At 41.1% G+C, this 21,396-nt stretch overlaps 1 protein-coding gene across 1 annotated transcript; it reads left to right on the forward strand.

Moving 5' to 3' along the window:
* Positions 1 to 10,848: 10,848 nt before the first annotated feature.
* LOC115577549 (major histocompatibility complex class I-related gene protein-like) lies at positions 10,849 to 17,170 on the forward strand. The gene is made up of 7 exons (XM_030410433.1): positions 10,849 to 10,897; positions 13,407 to 13,676; positions 14,432 to 14,710; positions 15,015 to 15,317; positions 15,406 to 15,501; positions 16,312 to 16,419; positions 16,653 to 17,170. Exons 1-7 carry the CDS (start codon positions 10,849 to 10,851, stop codon positions 16,700 to 16,702), a joined length of 1,155 nt encoding a protein of 384 aa, XP_030266293.1. The 3' UTR covers positions 16,703 to 17,170.
* Positions 17,171 to 21,396: the final 4,226 nt, after the last annotated feature.

Here is a 21,396-nt window from a genome sequence, read left to right on the forward strand (position 1 = left end):
CGTCAAATCAAGATGAGAACGTTATTGTTGTTGCTTCTCTTCTGTCACGTTTCATCACCAGGTAAGATCACATTTTAAACCTTTAAAGTCTTTAAACTTCACAGTCCACTCGACTCGTTCCTCCAAGTTTACTTTCACTTCCAGTGAAGTGGCAGAAACTGTACTTTGTGTGGGTCAGTGCAGAATGATGTGGGCCATCTTTTCCCAGAACAAAAAAGGACTTGTAAAAACTTAGAAACAGCAAAAATGACAAACTGCGACACTGACACAACTGTGACAATTTAACTTTGAAACATCAGGGCATAATAGCTTCCTGGTTCAAGGACTTTGATCTTGCACAACAGCAAAGACGTTGCTGACTCAAGTTTATTTTGGATCTTTGGATCATATTTGCACAAGAACTAGAATTGTTCGAACAGCAGTGGTGTTTCTTTTGTGTGTTAACATGCTGCATGACAGAGCAACATCAGACAGAAATCACACATGTAACACGTTCATTACAGTTAATGTAGCTTCAGTATTGATTAGCTCAGCTGTTTACATAAACGAACAGTAAAATGACTCAAAGAATGAAAACAGCCAGCAGAGCAATGTTTGAATTAAGAGAGAACAACACTTTGATGTTGAATTGATGATATATTGATGTTGTATTGATTATATATTGCTGAAAAGTAGTCACACAATCCAAACAGTGAAACCTCACAGAAACAGCCTCTTCACACATCTGAGAAAAATATATTTAGTAAAAAATGTTTTAACATTTTAGGGGGAAGTTTGTAGGGGGAAGTCCTGCTTGACACACAACAGTGCAATATTCAAAATAGCTATTAGATGGTCCTGATTCCTCTGGATAAATGAATAGTCGATGGCATCACGGCTCAATGTTGTGACAGTAACGTTACAAAGCCATGTGTTTATTAGATTAATTTTTGTATCTTCTGGTACAGAAGCCCTAAATGGCCATGCATTCATATATTTAATTTCCTCCGTTTTCCCGAAATAACGGGATAATTTTCTCAAGATCTCGTGATAAAGAAACTTTGTTTTCCTGAGATAACGATATACTGTAATTAATATAAGATCTCGAGAAAACAAAACGATAGTATATTTTATTAAATCATTGCAGGAAACATCATTCAGTGTAGCAATGTCAGAGGAGCTGTAATCTGCAATCAAGGCCTGGCACAGGTTGACATAGCATTATGTCTTGCTATTACAGATAATATACACATTAATGTGCATAATCTAAGAAGACGGTTAGCAAGGCTTCAGCTATATCGGTGGTGCAATCTAAGTGAGCCTGATGTCGTCGTTGTAGCATCCTCGCTGGATGATGGTCAGACTCTCTAACTGATGGTCCAATGCAGAGGCGGCCCTGGGCATAGGCAGTATAGGCAAATGCAAGGGGCGCCGAAAATGGGGGCAAAAAATATATATATTTAAAAATGAAAAAAGTATATATTTTTAACCAGTGCCATTATTACTATTATTTCAAAAAAGTATATAAGCCCACAGCGACATAACGTCATAGCAAAAGACTATTAAATAACGGAGTGGTCTTTTTTCCGGGTTCCTGGCTCATATATATATATATATATATATATATATATATATATATACAGTTATTAGGGATGCAACAATATTCGGTATTTTACTGAACTGTTCAATACGCCCTGTTCAGTTCAATGCACAACGGCAAACAACGGCATTTTCGGTACGTTTCCCCGTCACAAAACTTTTTCAAAACTCTGTGCAGCGCATGCTGTGTGATCCCCTCAGCAGCAGAGGCATGAGAGCAGCACATTGTTTAGGCTCACCCTCCCGCACCCATTTTAGTAGTAAAGTGAGCCCAGAACTTTATGAAGTTATATTGAAAACGAGCTGAGGCAAGCACCCTACCTTGCTCTCTCCACCGATAGCTGGACCTCCCGTGAACAACGCTGCGCCGCTATACTCATTTTCAATGTTAGCTGCTTTATAGCGGGTGTTTATGGGCTGCCATGGTCTTATCGTAAAAAAAGCGCCCCCGGCTGACAGTTACAAGTGTCCGTTCATAGCTAGCATGTAGCTAGCTCGCGCAAAATGGACATGTTTTTGACAAAAAATAGACCTAAGGAGCAGACCAACAGCCCTGCAGTGGAGGACTCTGCGGCAAAAAAACCTAAGAACTCATGGCCAACTAAAATCTGAAAATATGAGGCAGCATACATTAAGTATGGCTTTACAGCCGTACAGAAAAATGGCCACGATTGCCCGAAATGCATCCTCTGTCTGGAGACCCTCTCAAACGAGTGTTTAGATGTTCGTTAATAATTTTCTTATGCTAAACAAATGTAATAATTATTGAATAGTGAATAAAAGTAAGAAAATGCATTCTTAAAGTTGATGTTTCTTTACATATTTTGTAGCATTGTCTGTGGGTTTGGGGGTCCCCGGCCAGAAGCTAATTCTGTTTAGGGGGCCTTAAGAGACGGTCCCTATAGGACTATAGTTGCTCTGTACCTGTCCTCTGTGAGGGGGCGGGTCGAGAGGCGAGCTGCCTGAATCTGACCGGACCGAGACCCCAAGACCAAGAGAGAGATTTACTGATACTGTAGCGGAACAACAACGTCCAAAAGACTGAAACCATTGGGCGCCCAGTGAAGGAAAAGAAGGAAAAAAGAGGAAGAAAAACGTGAAGAAGATAGAGGTACAATAACATCAATGTGATGAAGTGAATGAAATTAATGGTTTAATAATCTTTGTTACCATTGTTGGAGCAGAGTGTTAGCTTGCTAGCTTACTTTAGACGATAGCAGCATTGTTTAATAATCAATAAATCGCTGAGTCGACGTGTGTTAATGTTACTCCACCTTAAATTCATCAGGGACATTTGGAAAGTTAATGTTAGGCCTCTTCAGGTGTTTTCCATCCCCTTTGTAATAGTTGTAAGCCTTTGGTTTATTGTGTCACAGTTTATGTTTGTTAAAGTTTACATCAGTGTTAAAGTGCAGTTAAAGCGTATTACAGTTAATACTCCACACCTTAGCTTTCCCATATCATTCATAGGAGAAAAATATACACTGCTTTTTGCACTCTGGTTAGACTGAATTGTATTGCAATGACAATAAAGTTGAATGAATCTCATCACATTTTCATTATTAGTCTATATTAGTCTTATGTATAGCACACATCAAGCATCTGTTTTTTTTTTATTAAAATGTGACATGTAGTGGTCACATGTACTTCTCTTCTCTCTTCAGATGCAGTTTTGACATATTTCAGCAGCCCAGTGACACAGCATCAGGTGCTCCTGTCCCTCTACCTCAGCACAGCAGAGTGACACAGCATGTCAGGACTAAAGGCACAACACCAATTGAAGAACTTTTACACCTGTCTAAACCTCTCATCCCCACTGGAGGGAGCTAAAGACACAGTGATGGAAGGAAGGAGGCGTTTATCCAAACAGAAAACACCTCCTCCCTTTATTCACACCATGAAGACTCAACTTCACAGACTCAACTCAGCTGTTACGTGAATGAAACTTACTTCTCATCAAAACATGAAGATCTTCATTTTCTTGCTTCTCTCGAGCCACTTTGCATTTTCAGGTAAGATAACGTTCCTTGAATTACTTCCTGAAAGCAGTTTATGAAACACAGAACAGTTCACCAGTAAACTAGTGACCTGAAGATGGAGGCTGCCTGTCTTTATATTTCAGATCAACCAGTCTGTCCAGCTCAGGGCTCAGATAATATGAAAATGAATTAGGATGTAGAGCTTAGATCAGGCCCAAAATATCAAGCCCGACCCGACACAAGCCTGTGCACGTTGTGTCCGAGCCCGGCCCGGCCCGACACATTAACTGTAATTATGAGCCCGAACCCGATTTAAACCCGACATTTTTTTAATATGTGGGCTGTTATAACTGACGTTCTCAAGCTCCTTGTTGCACTAAAACTACACAATCAGTGACGCCGGTAATGCGTTCCTCTAATCTGACCACTTTTTTTCAGTAATGAGTAATCTAACGCGCTAATACTTCCAAACCAGAAATCAGATTAAAGTTACTTATTAAAGTCTACTATTATTTTCGTAATTTTCCTAGTAAAAATATATATTTTGCTTTCTTCTTGCGTCTCGAGGAGTGACGTGACGTGCGCGAGAAGTCACGTTTTCAGCACGAGGACACTCAGTCACGTGTAACACAACGCAGCGACACAAGCAACATGAAGGGAGAAGAGAGATGCGCGTTTTCTAGCTGGAAATACAGTCATTATTTTGAGTTATTAAAAAAAACACACACACACACACAAATGCTTGATCAAGGGCCCAGCCCGGCCCGGCCCGGCCCGGGGAAAGTGACGTGAAATATCGGTCCGGCCCGGCCCGGCCCGGCCCGGGTCGGGTCAAGGTCGGGCTCGGGCTCGGGCAGAGAATCTAAACTCTACTAGGATGTTCCTCTATAGTTCCTGAATAAATTTGATTGATGTTTAACTTTGGAACAAGCACAGATCAAAGTCTGTTGTCAGGAACATACTGTAGTCCTGAAGCCTGTATTACTGTGATGTGTTACTGGAGGCTGTATGTTGTAAGTGTGAGGGCTGGCATCTAAATTTGAAGCACCGCCCTGTTAGGTAGGGTCAGAGGTAGCTCCCCGCCTTTATAAGGACAGGTGAGGGCAATTAGTGCCTCTTTGTTTGAGGCCTGGTTGTGTGGCAGGATTGCTGTGTCCATGCAGGTACGCAAGATTAAGGGAGAAAGATGTGTTGTATTGCCTGATGGGAAATCTAATGAGGTCTCTTATATATTTAGTTGTGGTGTGACTGTCCTGAGTGATCCAGATTGAGCATGCTATGTAGCCCTGTGCTGAAGAGGTATGTCTGGGTGAACTTTGGGGTTTCAATAAATGGTAGACATATAACTAATATGATAATAATCTCTCCAGGCAAAGATTCAGCTCTCCCCTTTTTAAGACAGAGTAGAGCCTTTCAACTATTGTGTTGCAATCCAACAGAGCTCCATCTTGAACAAGGTAACTGATACCAGTACGGTAATGTAGGAGGGTTATGCCCTCTGAGGTATGTTGTCAGCCGATTAGACTTGTTTTCTTTCTCCTTATTGCAGATTTAAGGCCAGACTGCTGCTTTGCCTGAACCAGTTTGCTGAGGCTGGTCCCGACAGACAGTACAGCTGAAATTATTAACTTATTATTATTATTATTATTATCTCTTTATACTGTTGACCGTATTAATACTGAATACCTGTGAAACTGAACCAACTGAACCTCATTGTATTTTATGTCTCTTTTTGATTAGGCAGTGGGACGACCTGCAGGGAGTAGTTGTGGGATAAGCACCTCTTTGCATGCAGTGTGGTATGTTTAAAGGATGGTGGTCACTTCACTGGTTGTAGGTTTTATTTTTCTTGCCGTGTAAGTTGTGGTGTTTGCAGTGGTCAGTGTGCGCACAAGGGAGTTCCTATTGGGGTCAGCGATAGAATCTCCCTGCAGTAAGTGCCCTATCCTGCTTATTCCCTGCAACTGTTAATCTTTTTAATGTATTTAAATGTTAATGTGAAGCAGTGGTTATTCATATTAGTTTCGACTTAAGATTGTGGAATAAAATAATTTGGACTAGTCGTATGACTTTTCTCTTTTCTTTTTCAGGTTTTTTGCCAGTATAAATTACCTTTTTAAATAAATCTTATTTGAGAGCTGAATGCACGTCTCCCGCTCTTCTTGAACCCTTTAAGAGTTGTGTCAATGCTCAGATGGTTGGTGTTTAGGGCTGGTGTAAATCTAGTCTGTGCATCTGTCCCTTTTGTAACCTGGGTGGGGTCACATAAGTGTGGGGTGACACATAAGAGACAGAGGACTTCAGGAGCCTGTTAGGTGGTTCAGGTAGATGTGGACTGATTTTGTTGCTACACAGAGTTGTTCTTTGTTTTTTATCGAGTGCAGGAAGAAGAAAAGCTTCTTTATGATGAGGCAGTTTTTTAGTGAGTGTATGAAAATTGATTGTGAAATTGACTGCGATGCAAGGGGGCGCCACCTAAGATTTTGCCTAGGGCACCAAATTACTCAGAATATGAAAACATTTTTTCTGAACAATAAGACTGGTCTGCCACAGGGATCAGTTTTAGGTCCTATTCTTTTTTGCTCATACATAAATGATTTGCCTACAATTTGTACAGAAACTGAATGTCAGATGTATGCTGACGACACAAAGTTTTATGTTTCAGCAAAGAATCCCTGTCAAGCTGCAGCGATCTTAAGCAGACAGATGGTTACTGTTTCAGAATATCTACAAAGGAATTACTTAACACTTAATCACAAAAAAACGGTATCGATGTGCTTCTCAATGAGAAAGAAAGCCCTAGAGAAATTTTGCATTACTATTGATAGTAGAGAAATTGAGGTGGTAAATGAGTTTAAATATTTAGGTATAACTCTAGATCCTCAACTAACTGTAATCTCTCATGTTAACACCCAAATGAGTGATGAATGCATTCATTGTGTCAAGACATATTTCTTAAAACGAAATAACACCAAAATGTACATTTTAACAAGTTTAATTATACATTTATCAATATTAATATCATCTCACATAGTAAACTGTAATTATTGCATATATTTATGCACAATTTTAATAGAGAAATCGCAGAACAAGAAAATAATAATTAAAAGTAACTTATTTGAGTACCGTATTGACCCGAATATAGGACGACCCTGATTATAAGACGACCCCTCTTTTCAAGACTAATCTTCAGGAAAAGATCATATTGTTTTGTAACTTGTCAGGTTTTCTGTCAATCACTCGCACGTTACGTGGCTGCTGATTGATCCAAATTAGGAGTGACTCACGTGACCCCATAGCCTATGGCCCACGGGCTGACCTATCAGAATGTCTGTAGTTAGTTTTGGGGTGTGTCCCTATGATTGAGTGACATTTAGTGGAAAATGTCGGGGAGGACGATTGAGAGTGGTGCCAAGAAAAGAAAAACACTTATTATAAAGAGTTGCGCAAAAAAGAATTACTGAAGAGGATTCCAAAGCTTTTTTAAACCAGCTGCTGCTGAAGATGGAGCCAGCACCAGGGGAAGCTCGCTATCTCACACACCGGAGGGAGCGGAGGAGCCGCAGGCCGCGCAGGTGGATGTAGCTGGAGAGGAGCAGGGGACCGCCCGCAGCAGTGGAGGGAAGGAGGAGGAGGGGGGAGCACACGGGCCCCAGAGAGAGGACCAGGCTGAAAAGCAGTCAGGGGGAGACGAGTCAAATGACACATGTAACAGTGACCCGGGCCGCTGGGGAAACAATATTGACGCAAAAGTGCTTGCTTATTGGGCGAAAATGGGACCGGAGTCCTGTCAAAATAAAGATGCTAACATGTCGGCAAGACCAGACGAAAGCACTAATACAAAGGTAAGACAGTGCTGTATTTATAGGTTGTGCAGGTTTTAAATTGTTGTGGTTGTGCATTGTTTTAAGAAAAATGCACATTTGCTTAGATGTTTGTCTAGATCAGGGGCAACTGGCGGCCCGCGGGCCTCACTCAGTGCCAGTCAATTTCCAAATATCAATAATTCACAGTGTCGTCGGAACATTATGCAAACAATTTGTATCTTGATGAGAGAGATAGGGCTACTTCTCTGCCCCGGATCACACCCCATGCAAACATGTTCTATCCTTTTTAATTAATAGAGAGGCGTTAGTGGAGCCTGTTTCATATGTCCACGCTTGCTCTCCAAGGCTTCTCCACACCGGAGCGCATCCTCGGACTGCCCTTCCACCTGGACGCCGCATACCTCGACCCCGTGCACTGCCAGAGTTTACCTTACACACGGTTATCGTATTTCTCCTTTCACGGACTCCTCGGCGTGTGTGATTACTCCTTCGAGCCTGCGTTCATCCGCAAAAGGAGCGGCTCGAGTGCGCTGCGTAAATGAAGGCCACGCGCGGCTCAGAAAGCATCTGCCGCAGGAGCTGGAAGACAAACGACTCAGCAAGGTGGAGACACTGCGGGTAGCTATTTACTATATCAATGTGGAGCCTGCTGGACTTGTATCGGGATGGAGTAGTCACTCGGAGACGCGCGTAACTGCGCCGCTGCAGCAGAGGACAGAGTGCAGCAATGATGGCGAATACTCGCTCAAGTTGGCACAGCCATATAAATGTGCCACAAAGTCAACCCAGTGGGAGACTTAGAGATCAGACCTTCAATTCAGATTAGCTGTTGTTAACGTAGTGCTAACTTAAGCCAGTGTGCAGGCGAAGTTGAGCGCACAGAAGGAGAGATTGAGAGCAAGAGTGAGTGATCTGCAGCGCAGCCAGCAAGAGTCTGTGAGAGCGCAGAGGTTATTATTGCACCTTAAAACGCATACAAGCAAACATGCAAATACATTTATTGAGCACAGAATATATTTCTGTTTCCGCAAATTAAATTATGTTTTAAGATTATACTGCAAACCTCCTGTAAATGTTGCTCAGTTTCATCCTTTTGGTACCTGGCATTAGGCCATGTTGCTATCCATGGGGCTGAATGGAGTGTGTCTGTGCAGGTGCATGTGATTGGTTGACAGGCCCGCTGAGGCCAGAGAAGAGGCTTCTACTTTGATCTGTTGCTGTTCTTCGCTTATGCTGTTATTCGTTATTATCAATGTTTGTGCAGACAGGTGATGGTTGGTGATGTTTTTCATAATATCGTTTGAAGTCATATTTGCACACATTTTGGTTTTATTCTCACCATAAGTTGCTGTGTGTGGTTGTTAAAAAAAAGCGTGTTGTTTAATGCTCAAGTGGGCTCAGTGATATGTTATTAACAATATTATGGTGTTTTCTGGCTCAAAGAGGGAAATTCACTGTTGTATGTCTCGAAAGAAACTAATGCATTTTGTGATGTAGATTACCTAGATATTACGCTTTTTTAAAATGAGACTCTATAAATTGAGGGGATGGAGGGCCTACAAAACCTCTCAGCCCCGGGGCCTAACATTAGGTTAAGGCGGCCCTGGTGACGGAGTACTCCCTCGCATCTTGTCCAGGTCCTCGCCGTACTTTGTGTTGTTGTAGTACATCACAGACTCTGGTTTTGCCTTCGCCCCACTAAAGGTGCCCATACCTGTGTGCACAGTCCTCGGGATGCAGACATTCTTCCTCGGCTATTCCTGGTACACAGTCCGAGTCACATCACTTAAGCACCGGACAGCTCCACTGGCTGTTTCATGGAGGGGGGAACTCCCGTTTTTGTTTGCCCATGGTGCCAACCAGGCTATTAAATGCAGCTATGTAGTTATTAACTCACAAGTAAATTTGCACAGCTGGAGACCGCTAACACAGTTAGAGACAAGAGAGACAAAGAGAGCAGCAAACCGCACGAAAAAGTAAACAATGAAACCCGCAAAATGATGAGCGGTCAATATGACCGCTTATGGCCGGAATAGGTATAACCTATCATATTTTCTTTGTCTTTTGTGTAATTTATATAAAAACCATTAAAAAAAAAAATTCAGACACTTTTAAGAAAAGTCATGAAAGGGCAACATTGCATTTCTTCATTCAACAAAGTAATTGCACATATAAATTTGAAAACGATCAAAATGACCGTCTTGGCCGTTCTAGTGTTAAGGCATCTCATCTTTATCTGCATGCCATGGTTCTTTCACATTTGTCCTGTTGCATCACTGCCTGGGGCCAGACCACTGACTCAGCTACTAGACCTCTACTCTCACTCTATAAACAAGCCTTAAAAATTTTAGACCAGAAGCCACAAAAATGGCACCATTGCAAAATTATTGAGAAATGCAATTTGTTGACTTTTTCCAATTTTATAAAATTCTCTTTTCTGAAAGTTGTTTTTAAGTGCGTAAATGGACTGGCCCCACAAACAGTGTCTCAGATTTTTAAAAAGACAGACAACTGTAAGACAATGACAATGAGCATTACTAAGCAAAACTGTAAAGTTTGAAGATGCAGGACAACATTTGGCCAATCATCTTTCTCAGTGCAAGGTATACACCTATGGAATTCTTTACCATTAGAAATTAAATCCCAAACAGAATTAAAGACGTTTAGTGTGAAATTTAAACTGTGGCTCAAGCAGCAGCCAAAATGTGAACATTAACTTCTCTCAAGTCATTGTCTGCCTGGGGTACAGTACTTTATTCTATGTTTAATGCTAAATTTAACTTGTGTTTTAATCTGAAATGTATAACTGCAGCTGTTTATTTGTACCTATTCACTGTATTATCCACTGCCTTTGTATAATTGCATTTATTGTATTCAGAATATTTTATTCTATTCTAAAGCTTGACCAGGGACAAAGACTGCAAATTAGCTGAAACTAGACGTCTTATATGCATCACATTTTCTCATTTTCTGTGGCAATGTTGTATGTATCATCTCTAAATAAACATTAAAATAATAAATAAATTCTGAGCTCACTCAATTAATTCAGTTGATCTCATGCTACAACTGAAGGGTGGTGTAATAAAGACAAAGATCAGACACACACGTATATTAAATGTGTTAAGTTCTCCTTCATGAAGTTGAATTGCCATTGAATCATGTTAAACACCTCTATTTATATCTATATAAACCTCTTTATCTGAAACCACATTGTCTGAGTACAAGAACTTCAGCTTATTTTGAGTTTATCAAAGACCAAAGAACACAGGAAAACCTGTTGAAGAACTTTTACTCCTGTCTAAACCTCTCATCCCCACTGGAGGGAGCTAAAGACACAGTGAGGGAAGGAAGGAGGCGTGTTATCCAAACAGAAAACACCTCCTCCCTTTATTCACACTGTGAAGACTCAACTCCACTGACTCAGCTCAGCTGTTAAGCCGATCAAACTTACTTCTCATCAAAAAATGAAGACCTTCATTCTCTTGCTTCTCTCCAGCCACTTTGCATTTTCAGGTAAGATAACTTTCCTTGAATTACTTCCTGAAAGCAGTTTATGAAACACAGAACAGTTCAGCAGTAAACTAGTGACCTGAAGATGGAGGCTGCCTGTCTTTATATTTCAGATCAACCAGTCTGTCCAGCTCAGGTTTCAGATAATATGAAAATGAATTAGGATGTTCCTCTATAGTTCCTGAATACATTTGATTGGTGTTTAATTTTGGAACACGCACAGATCAAAGTCTGTTGTCAGGAACATACTGTAGTCCTGAAGCCTGTATTACTGTGCTGTGTTACTGGAGGCTGTATGTTGTAAGTATGGGGTGAAACATAAGAGACAGAGGACTACAGGTAGATGTGGACTGACATTGTTGTAACACAGATTTGTTCTTTGTTTTTTATCGAGTGCAGGAAGAAGAAAAGCTTCTTCATGATGAGGCAGTTATAGAAGATGATAAACTTTATTGCCCTGTCACAGGATCAAAACAACTGTCATAAACTGTAGAGGAATGAAAAACAACAGTCATTGAGTAACTTTATTGAAAGTTGTTGCACAATAGCAAACATACAGTATGAAAGGACAAACCACAGTTCATTTTATAACTTTCAGACTCAGTGTGTGTCTTCTAACAGTAGACTCACTTCACTTCACCAACACATGTTGGTGGTGGACACTGGTTTGTGACCTCTGTGTGTCTCTCAAGGATGGTAGTGCTGGGTGATATCACCTTAACATAATGCCACAGTATTTGTAAGCTGTTTTACTACATACAAATATATATCATGATATTTTAAAAAATGTCCTCAAAACACATTAATGCTAGAACTGGATAACAAATTAAAGTATCACACTATATTTAACTAAATAAATTGATATCAATATTGCACACAAATACAAAATAAACACAATGAGATTCCTGATCAGTGATCATCAGTAATGTGGATATAATGACAATGTGGGTAAAGAGAAGTATTAGAACAAGTAGAACAGTCTGGTAAGTTCAGAAAATGGCATCAAGTCATGTTACCTTTAAAACCAGGAAAAGACAACACTTATATTATGATATAACAATATCCACAATCTAAAATGACATATACTCTCTTATCATAGTATGACATCAATATATTGCAGCCATAAAGGATGCTCACATTCATATTAGAAGGGAGACCTGATAGTTAAAGTACTTTGAGTGTAACTTCTCTTTAAAGTCTGTCCAAACACCAAAATGCTTCTCAGTAGTTGGTGGGCCGTACTGTAACCCTGTAATGATAGAATAGGTAATAGATGAGTTGGATAAGAAGATTCATGCTGTAGATGGCAGGCCATAACATAAAGTGTTACCATGACAACATATTTATGATGAGTGTGATGATGATGATGTGTGTATGTATACTAGGGATGTCCCGATCCGATCTGTAGGATCGGGATCGGAGCCGATCTGGGCATTTTTCCGCTGATCGGAATCGGCAATTTTGAACGTGGACCCGAGCCCGATTTTTTTTTTTTTTTTCTTTCATTCTCTTAACGTCAGAGCACAATTTGTGGCCGAGCGCAGACGCGCGTGTGGTGTTACTCTGGCAAACCTGTGAATAAAGTGTCTGCAGTGTGGAAATAACGTCAATTAGAAAGCGAAAGCAGTCCAACGGCGACATGTAACATCTGCCATACGGCCGTTTCGCGGAGCTGCATTTTACTACTCATATGATACAGCATATACAAAACAAAAACTCAAAGAATACAACGTGTTCACTCGAGAGTACAGGCAAGGAGACCAAAGCAGCAAACAGTCGCGGATACTTTCAGTTAGGAGAAATATCCTCAGCGACATGTCCACAAATAATACAGAGAGGGTCATCAAATTAATCGCTCTGGATAACCAGCTCATCTCCGTGGTAGGGGATCAGGGTTTTCTTCGTCACCTGGAGTTTTTGAATCCCCGGTATGTCCTACCATCTCTGCATTACATTTATTCCACTTTCGAGTTACAACATGCCGGTATATGCGCACTAGTTTCGTGGGTCTCATACAACAGAGCATGTAAAGCAGGCAATCCAGGAGATGCTGAACGCGTTAATAGACAAGCAACGTGTCCACGTCATTTTATGTGACAACGTAAAGTACATGAAATAGCAAAAGATTATATGGTCTCACACACACTTCAGCTGGCTGTACACGAGGGTCTGCTGTCACAGTGCAGCGTCACACACTCACCTGCTAACACAAGGAAGGTGGAGGCCTATGTTGTTATAGCATATGCAGAATAAGAAAGAGCTATATTAAAGTATATACTTTGTTTCAACAAAATAATAAAAACCTATTAAGGAACATCTTAGATGCAGGTTAATTTTTTCTTAATGCAGCTGTATTATCTAGGAAAATATTAGTTAAGGCCAAGTATCGGATCGGGACTCGGTATCGGCAGATACTAAATATTAAAGGACTCGGATCGGGATCGGGGTAAAAAAAACCTGATCGGGACATCCCTAATGTATACTGAATGTATAAACCTCTTCTGTCCTGCAGTGAAACACTCCCTGAAGTATATCGTCACTGCATCTTCTGGACTCCCAGACCTCCCGGAGTTTGTTGTAGCTGCAGTGGTTGATGAAAATCCCTTGTTTTATTGTGACAGCAGCAAAAAGATACTCGAACTAAAACATGACTGGGTGAAAAAAGTATTGGAAAATGATCCTCACCAGTTGGAGTTTTACAAAAGGGCATGTTTTGGGTGGTTGCCAAGTTATTTCAAAGACACAATCAATGGATTGAAACAGCGCTTCAACCAAAGTGGAGGTACAGTATGTACTATGTTATACTTCACCTTTTACTTCATGAACTGGTCTTTATAATTATAAAATTGTTTTAGTAAGATTTGTATCAGAAATATTTGGAATTGATTTTATCAGCCTCCCTGGGCTGAAAGAAAGTTTCCATCATTCACAGTGAAAAAGACTGAATACTTTATTGACTGATACTGCTTCAGGGGACGACTGGATCACAGAACATCTGACTGGTGTGCACATTTAAACATGAGGATCAGAAAACCTTTATATCATTTATTGAGTTGGGAATGCTCGATCAGATAGATGAATGACATGATGGATGATTTCTGTACAACAGCAGATATAGATCAACATATTTACATACATGCCAAAACACAGTAATGCAAAAAGTGCTTGAGAACAAAGGTAGCTTACATTATTAATGCATCCATGAAGGATGAGTCTTCTTTAATCCTTCACTGTGATTCTGTTATTCAAAACAAAAAGTAAATACAGAACAACAATACACAATGATTGTAAATCTAAATATACACCATGAACCATATTTACAGGGTTACAGAAGGGTTACACTTCTCACAGGAGGGGAGTCAAAGTCTCACAGAACTGACGCTCGACTTGACATTTTTTAACACACAGAATATAACTACGAGAAGTACTACAGAAGTAGAGAAAACAGTTTTTGTGCTAGTCCCCGCTGTGATAGTTTGAACTCAAACCAGCGACGCTGCATGAGATGAGGTGTTTCTTTCTCTGTCTCTGTCTCAGGTGTTCACATTTTACAGAAGATGAATGGCTGTGAGTGGGATAATGAGACCGGAGAGATTCTTGGTTTTAATCAGTTTGGTTATGATGGAGAAGACTTCATATCAATCGACCTGAAGACAGAGACATGGATCGCTCCAAAACCACAGGCTGTCACCACCAAACTGAGATGGGATGCTGACAAAGCTAGAATGAAGTACAATCAGAAATACAGCACAGAGTTTTACCCTGAGTGGCTGAAGATATACTTGGCCTATGGGAGGAGCTTTCTGCTGAGAACAGGTAGAATCACCTGACCTGATGTAGTTTAATGGACACAATCATGTTCATACAGTCTGCTCAGACTGAACTGCTGTTGTGTTTTCACTCCAGTAAGTCTGACATTACATTGTTGTCTCTGTTTCTATCTGTAGCTGTAAGATTTGATGTTGTCCTAACCAGTCAGTGAACACTGACATTTTGGCTGTTCTGAAATTTCTTTCCATCGATGCTCAGACTGTGATAGCCAGAGTACACTTAGCATGAGTTAAGTAAGTTTGTTTTCTTGTGTTTCCAAATAGAAATAGTTTCATTGATCTCTCTCCAGAGCTTCCCTCAGTGTCTCTCCTCCAGAAGACTCCCTCCTCTCCAGTCAGCTGCCTCGCTACAGGTTTCTACCCTCACAGAGCCTCACTCGTCTGGAGGAAAGATGGAGAGGAGCTTCATGAGGAGGTGGACCACGGAGAGATCCTCCCCAACCACGATGGAACCTTCCAGATGAGTGTTGACCTGGACCTTTCATCAGTCACACCTGAAGACTGGACGAGGTACGACTGTGTGTTTCAGCTCTCTGGTGTGAAGGAGGACATCATCACCAAACTGGAGAAAGATCGGATCAGAACCAACTGGGGTACGAGTGAGATCATATTGGGGAAAAAAAAGTGACACTAAACTAATTAACTGTTTTAATTTGTTCCAACCTTTATTGTGTTCAACAGTGAAGCCCAGTAACATGACCGTCCTTGTCACTGCTGCAGTGGTTGTTCTTGCTCTCATCGGTGCTGCTGGATTCATCACTTACAAAAAGAAGAAAGGTGAGAAAGAAGATTTCAGGACTTTGATTTTGGTCTTTAAGTTTCAGTTGAAAAATTGAAACAAGCATCATCATCATTATTTGAAGCCACAGTAAACTCGGTAATGCTCAGAGCCTGTAAATCATGATAATGTCACTACTGAGATGATGCTGATCGACCATCTTGCAATGGTGTCAAACTTCTTCTTCTGTTTCACTTCAAGTCTTATATCAGTCTTTTCTGATGTTGTGGATTTTGCTTGCCCTGTAGCTTTTCTTGTTGGGCTGTTTGGCTCCTTGTTCCTCTTCGACATAAAATGTATCAGCCACCATGCTGACTAGGATTGTCGCTGAAGTCCATAGCAACTTCACCACATCCTCTTTAGCTGTTGCTTTCCAGCCCTATTCCCACTTAATCATCATATTTCTGCCTCTCAGCACAGTCTTGTATGCTTGCGTCCATGTGATCCTTCTCTCACTAGACTGAATAGAAAAATAAGCATTAGGAGTACCATGGTGGTGCATACAGATGCAGCAGCTGGTGGCTCATTCAAACTGTTACTTATTCAGCTGTTGTTCTGAGACACATTTTACCTTTGGCAGAAATACATTGATTGTCATTGGCAGCAGACGGAGACAAACACTGCCCATAGCATCTTTGTATCATCCAACCTGACCAGGCCTCACACCCCAGAGAGGAGGAGAGTCAGAATAAGAGCTGTGCTCATCCATCTTGGTCTGGCTGCTCCTGGGTAATGTCTGGTCACAGGACAATAAAATGGACAAATGGGACTCGAGGAAATCAGAGACTGTTGTGCTCACCTCTTTACAGATACCTGTCTCCAGCACGACATCAAGGCTCCAGCTGCTGCACTCGACGGGCAGACAGTGTCCCAAACAGACAGACCTCTTCTTGTTGCAGCCAGATGCCCTCCATGTCGTGAGTGGAACTTGTTTTATGTGGTGTAACATGAACTTGTGTCAAGATTTCTTAACTGGAGGATACAGTTAAATAAATGGAAACTGATCATAAACAGATCAATCTCATCATCAGGGCATAAAACAGTTGATCTGAAGCTCAAATATCATTTTCCCATCATCACTGAAATGTCAACAGGTTGTAGTTGTTTCTTAAAGGCATGTCAGTGACTAACAGTGTGTTTGTCCTTACAGCTCCTGACAACAGCTCTGAGCTCTCTGAGAAACTGAATGAAGACACTTGAGTTACACAAACACAATCTGGATGACTTCAAATGAGACGGCAAAACTATAAATTCTGTGACATGAACTATTCACACCTCCAGGTGAACAACATGGACATTATATGACAGAGAGCCATATTGTTTCCAGATGAATTCCAGAAATTTTAAGAAAATCCTCGCAAAAGTTGCACAGCAAAGTGAAGTAGCTTTGTGTTAAATCCCTGAGAAATGTCATGTGTTTGTCTGTAACAATCACAAGACGGGAAAAAAAGAGGAAGTCAGCATAAAAAAAAGTCATATGATATGATTGAGGAATTAATTCTTAAAAACTCATCTTAATCTTCATCAGGATTGCGTAGATGTGGTTTTATAAGAGATCAAACAAGTTAATCCTTTATTGATCACCAGAGGAGAAATTCAGTTAAGACAAAGTAGAAAAAGCACAAATAACGACTTTACACCTTACCTTAGCTTTAAAGCTTTACACTGATGAACATGAATGAACTCAGATGTGTTGTTCTTTCTTTTTGTGTTGATGTTTGTCTTTTCAATAAAATCCTCACATTTTAACAAGTTTGGTCCACATGCTCATTTGTGACGACACTTCAATATATTACCTGAACATTCAGTATTCTCACAGAGGATTTGAATGAGGAGATTGAAATCAATGTGAACTCTGAGCAGAGTTAGCTCCCAGACAAGGTTAGCTTAGCTTAGCATGAACACTGAAGTTAGAGATTAAACAGAGAGCCAGTATCTCTGTTAAAGGAGCCTTCTGACAACTAAACAGCTGACTGACTGACGTCCTGTAACGCTTCACCTGTGAGGAGGTCATAAGATACGTTTAGAAAGAAAGAGAAACAAACTGAGACTGAGAGACTCAGAGTGAGATACATGTTGAAACATGTTTATTCACAGTAGTGATTTGAGCTGATGGTTAACACAAATTAAAAATACAAGCAACATACAACAATGATAGAAATGACTTAAACACAGAGGAACCCTGAGAGAAAATGATTAAATATTACTATATAATACTCTAAATAATCAATATAACCTGTTTCTGTGTGATTCCTGACTGTTTGCTGCTCATCCTTCACTAACATCTACATGGTAATACTTAGAAATCTGTCTGCTTCATCTTAATCAATGTTAATTAATATTGTTAATTGGTAGCAACTAGTTATATGAATTGACAGAAACCAAGCAACCCAAAACCTGTAGCCTGTTCCTGATAGGTGCATGGAAATATGTGACGTCACATGTTTTTCCCCCATTAGAGCTCTGCCCACTTCAAACATGCAGTCGTGATTCTGGAGAAACATAGTTGATAGTTGAGTCTCATTCCCAGGTCATCAAATACCAGAGCTTTGGGTCGGGCAGCTGTGAAACTCTCAGCCTCTATTTCATACATGTCTTTGCTGCCATCTAACGGCTGTTTAGTGGCATTATATACAGTATTACAAACAGGGCTGTGACACTTGTATTGTGGAGCCTGATTCCCTTTAAAGTGGATAAAATAAATATCTCTCACACACTGGGTACTTTAATGAATCCAGATTTGACTGGTTCTGTCCAAACTGAAACCTTTGCAGAATATATGTGCTCCGTGGTATTTCTGTATATTTTGGTTCAGTTGAAGTAGAGGAGCTGCTGAATGATTTCAGTGGCATCTCTGTGCAAAGGATCATTGTTATCATGGTGTTATCTACTGTCTGATGTAGAATAAGTTATAGGTGGTGATACAAATGTACATGGGGACACATTCTCTGAGATCTTAACTATCCACTGAGACCAAGATCATGTAAATTCACCTGATAGTTGTGGAGCTATTTTTGGGTATGTCTGTGTAGACAAGCCACACCTACCAGCACCATGTTTACTTCACAATATGTTTACAAAATAAATATTCTTACACTTTACATTTTTAGAATAACTTCAAAAAAATTATAATATTAAAAAAAAAATTATAAAATTATAATTTTTCCTTGAGGTATCTGAACTGCAACACATTCTGATCTCTAATTCAACTCAGTTTAAAATTACCCGGTTCCTCCACCTTGTGTGAGTTAAGGGATGTAGACGGTGGGGCTCACAGCTCCAAGGGACCTTGGAGTCAGTATTCAGCTGTATGTGTGTCAAAGGTTAGCAGAAGACAAGTCCACTATAGAGGACTAAAACAGAGTTTGACCCCTCACTTAGGTAATTTTGGGTACAAGACCAAAGGAGTGACACTAACAGATTCAGTCATTTATGGGAGATGAGCAGGGAGATAGACCAACACCTTTTCTAGCTGATTGGACAGATGGACCCTCAACCCACCAAAGTAACCACTTGGAAGAAAAAGGCCTGCATGGGTAGAGAAGTTTAGGTGGTAATTGGTAGATTTCCTAAGATCGAAGGCTCGATATGATTTCTCAAAGGGCAGAGGGCGAAGCATTTTGGCATTGCTTTGCCATAGATTTGAGAACACCAGAGGGCGGACGCATCTGGTTCGGACGCTGGCTTGAGATCTGTTTCAACAAAGATTGCTTTATCATTCCCCCCAGCCTGGCCTCCACAGAGTTCTTTTATCATCAAACTACACACCAAAACCTTTGATGAAGAGAGCCCAGAAACTACATCCTCTCAGTTGACTCTTTAGAAAATCTGATTGGATGAGGGAGAGAGTTGGTCATCCTAAAAGAAACAAGATGCTTTTCTGTAAAGAGCGGAATTGGCACCATGTTCTTGCTCCAGCTACTGGAGTAGTTGAAGGAGGGGTAGACAATGAAGAAGGAAATAGTCGGTGCAAATGCTAGTTGGGTGAACTGGAGCAGGCAGAGAAAACCCGCACAGAAACCCAGAGAACAAGCTCGCTCCACTAAGGTGACAATTATAACCACTGAGTCGTAGTTATCAGCTGCGACAGCATCATCAGGGGCACTGTCCTCCACTCATCAGGTTTTGAAGAGCTCGGTGAATCTTTTCAACAATGATCTCAAACTACTGGTTCTTCTCACCGGCTGTGTCTCTGATTGAAGGACATGTATCGTTGTGTTCTCGTCTTCAGCGACTCTCTGCTCCTCCTCTGCTATCAGAGCTCTAAGTCTCATCACCAGACTCTCCTTCAACAAAATCATCGACTCATAAAACCTCTCAAGTTTTTTCAGGTTTGCAGTTAGGGTTCTGCTCTCGCTCACCATGGCCTGTAATTCCTCCTCAATCGTCTCATCGTCGTCCTTGACGATGTCTTTCAGGTGGACACATTCAGCTTTGAGCTCTGCAGTCTCCTGGTTGTCTGAATCATAGAGGTGAAGCAGTCCATCATAGCAGCTGAACGTGCTCTTGAGCTAAAAACCCATGTTGGATTGAGCCATCAACACCAGTCTGAGTTTATCCTTGTTCTCCTGAATCAGTCGTTGAAGTTGTTGGACTTTTTCAAGTAGTCTCTTTTCCCTGTGAATCAAATTCTCTCTCTCAGTCTGACAACACTCTATGACATATTTGAATGTCTGTTGTGATCTTCCTAATGTTCCCTGTAAATCATGTGTAACCAGATGGTTTATATTCTGTATGCATTTCAGTTATCTGGTGTCCCTCCGTCTGTTTATTTGACAGCAGGCATGGCGATTGCGGCAGGTGTGCGACACACCCCTTACCGGCACCTGTAGTGCAGCCGCGTCCTCACCCGCTAATGCGGGGCGGTTCATATACCCCCCCCGGTCGTTTAGTCTGTCTCTTTCCTCTGCCGAAGCGAGTGCGGCCAGCTCGCAGCTCCGCCACGCCGTAGTGTCCAAGCGTGTATGGGCCGTGTGCGTTCTGCAGGTATGTAGCATAGTCTCATGATGTGAAGATGTAATACGATGCTGTGCTGACGGTCCTCTGTTGTAGGTTGACGCGTCGGGCCGGGGTGGTGTGTATGTGTGTCCCTGTCTGGTTAGCTGCTGTTGCCGCCGTAGCCGCTAGCAGCTACAAGCACTGATGTGTGCGGGACCCAGGTAACCAGTGCTATAAGCTAAATGCTATTGTGTCTGCTAGTGTGGTTAGATGTTGTCACTAACAGTTGACTTTGTTTTCTTTTAAAGCTTGTCTGGCATTAGGCTGCTGTTTGCCCTGCCTTGCCTCTAACTTATTTTCTTTCTTTCTTTGTTTGCCTTGCCTTGCTAGTTAGCCTGCAGGAAACGGTTGTTTCGTTGTCGTATAGACATTCTCTTAAACTGTAGTTGAGTTCACGTGTGCTCCGCCCCAATCTGATTGCGAGACGTTAGTGGGGGTGGGAGGGGTTACTGCAGCAGCTATAGTGGAGGACCTGCCACATTTATACCTCTTGTATGGTTTCCCCCCCTTCCGTTTTGAGTTGCAGTGATTTGTAAATATATTGTTTTGTTTCTTCTTTTGAATTATTTGAGTGCAGGGACCTCTGCCAGAGCTAGCCGTGGTGTACTGCCTTTCACTTCCTAACTGAACCACTGTATTGGTGTAGGTGGAACATCACTTGTGTTAGAGATTAAAGAAAATAACGATATAAATGTCTTAGAGACATAACTTGATAAATGAAATTGTTTTATTGTGAGTAATAAAGTTTGTTAAATTATTTACATCGTGCCTGTATTAATTTGTGTATGAACCTGTGTATGGGTGGTTTTTGGGAAACCCTCAGAGAAATTAAAGTTAAAGGAGTATACTCTTTAGGTGCAAGTCCTAAGGTGGCGTTGTTGGTGTTATATTGATTC

The sequence above is a fragment of the Sparus aurata genome, unplaced genomic scaffold (genome assembly GCF_900880675.1).
Source record: "Sparus aurata unplaced genomic scaffold, fSpaAur1.1, whole genome shotgun sequence".
NCBI classification, from domain to species: domain Eukaryota; kingdom Metazoa; phylum Chordata; class Actinopteri; order Spariformes; family Sparidae; genus Sparus; species Sparus aurata.

Bases quoted from the DNA above. Each gene is read 5' to 3' on its own strand.
- LOC115577549 (XM_030410433.1), top strand. From the start codon at position 10,849: ATGAAGACCTTCATTCTCTTGCTTCTCTCCAGCCACTTTGCATTTTCA. The intron at 14,711-15,014 runs GTAGAATCACCT...ATCTCTCTCCAG, and splicing joins GAGCTTTCTGCTGAGAACAG to AGCTTCCCTCAGTGTCTCTC. The intron at 15,318-15,405 runs GTACGAGTGAGA...TGTGTTCAACAG, and splicing joins TCGGATCAGAACCAACTGGG to TGAAGCCCAGTAACATGACC.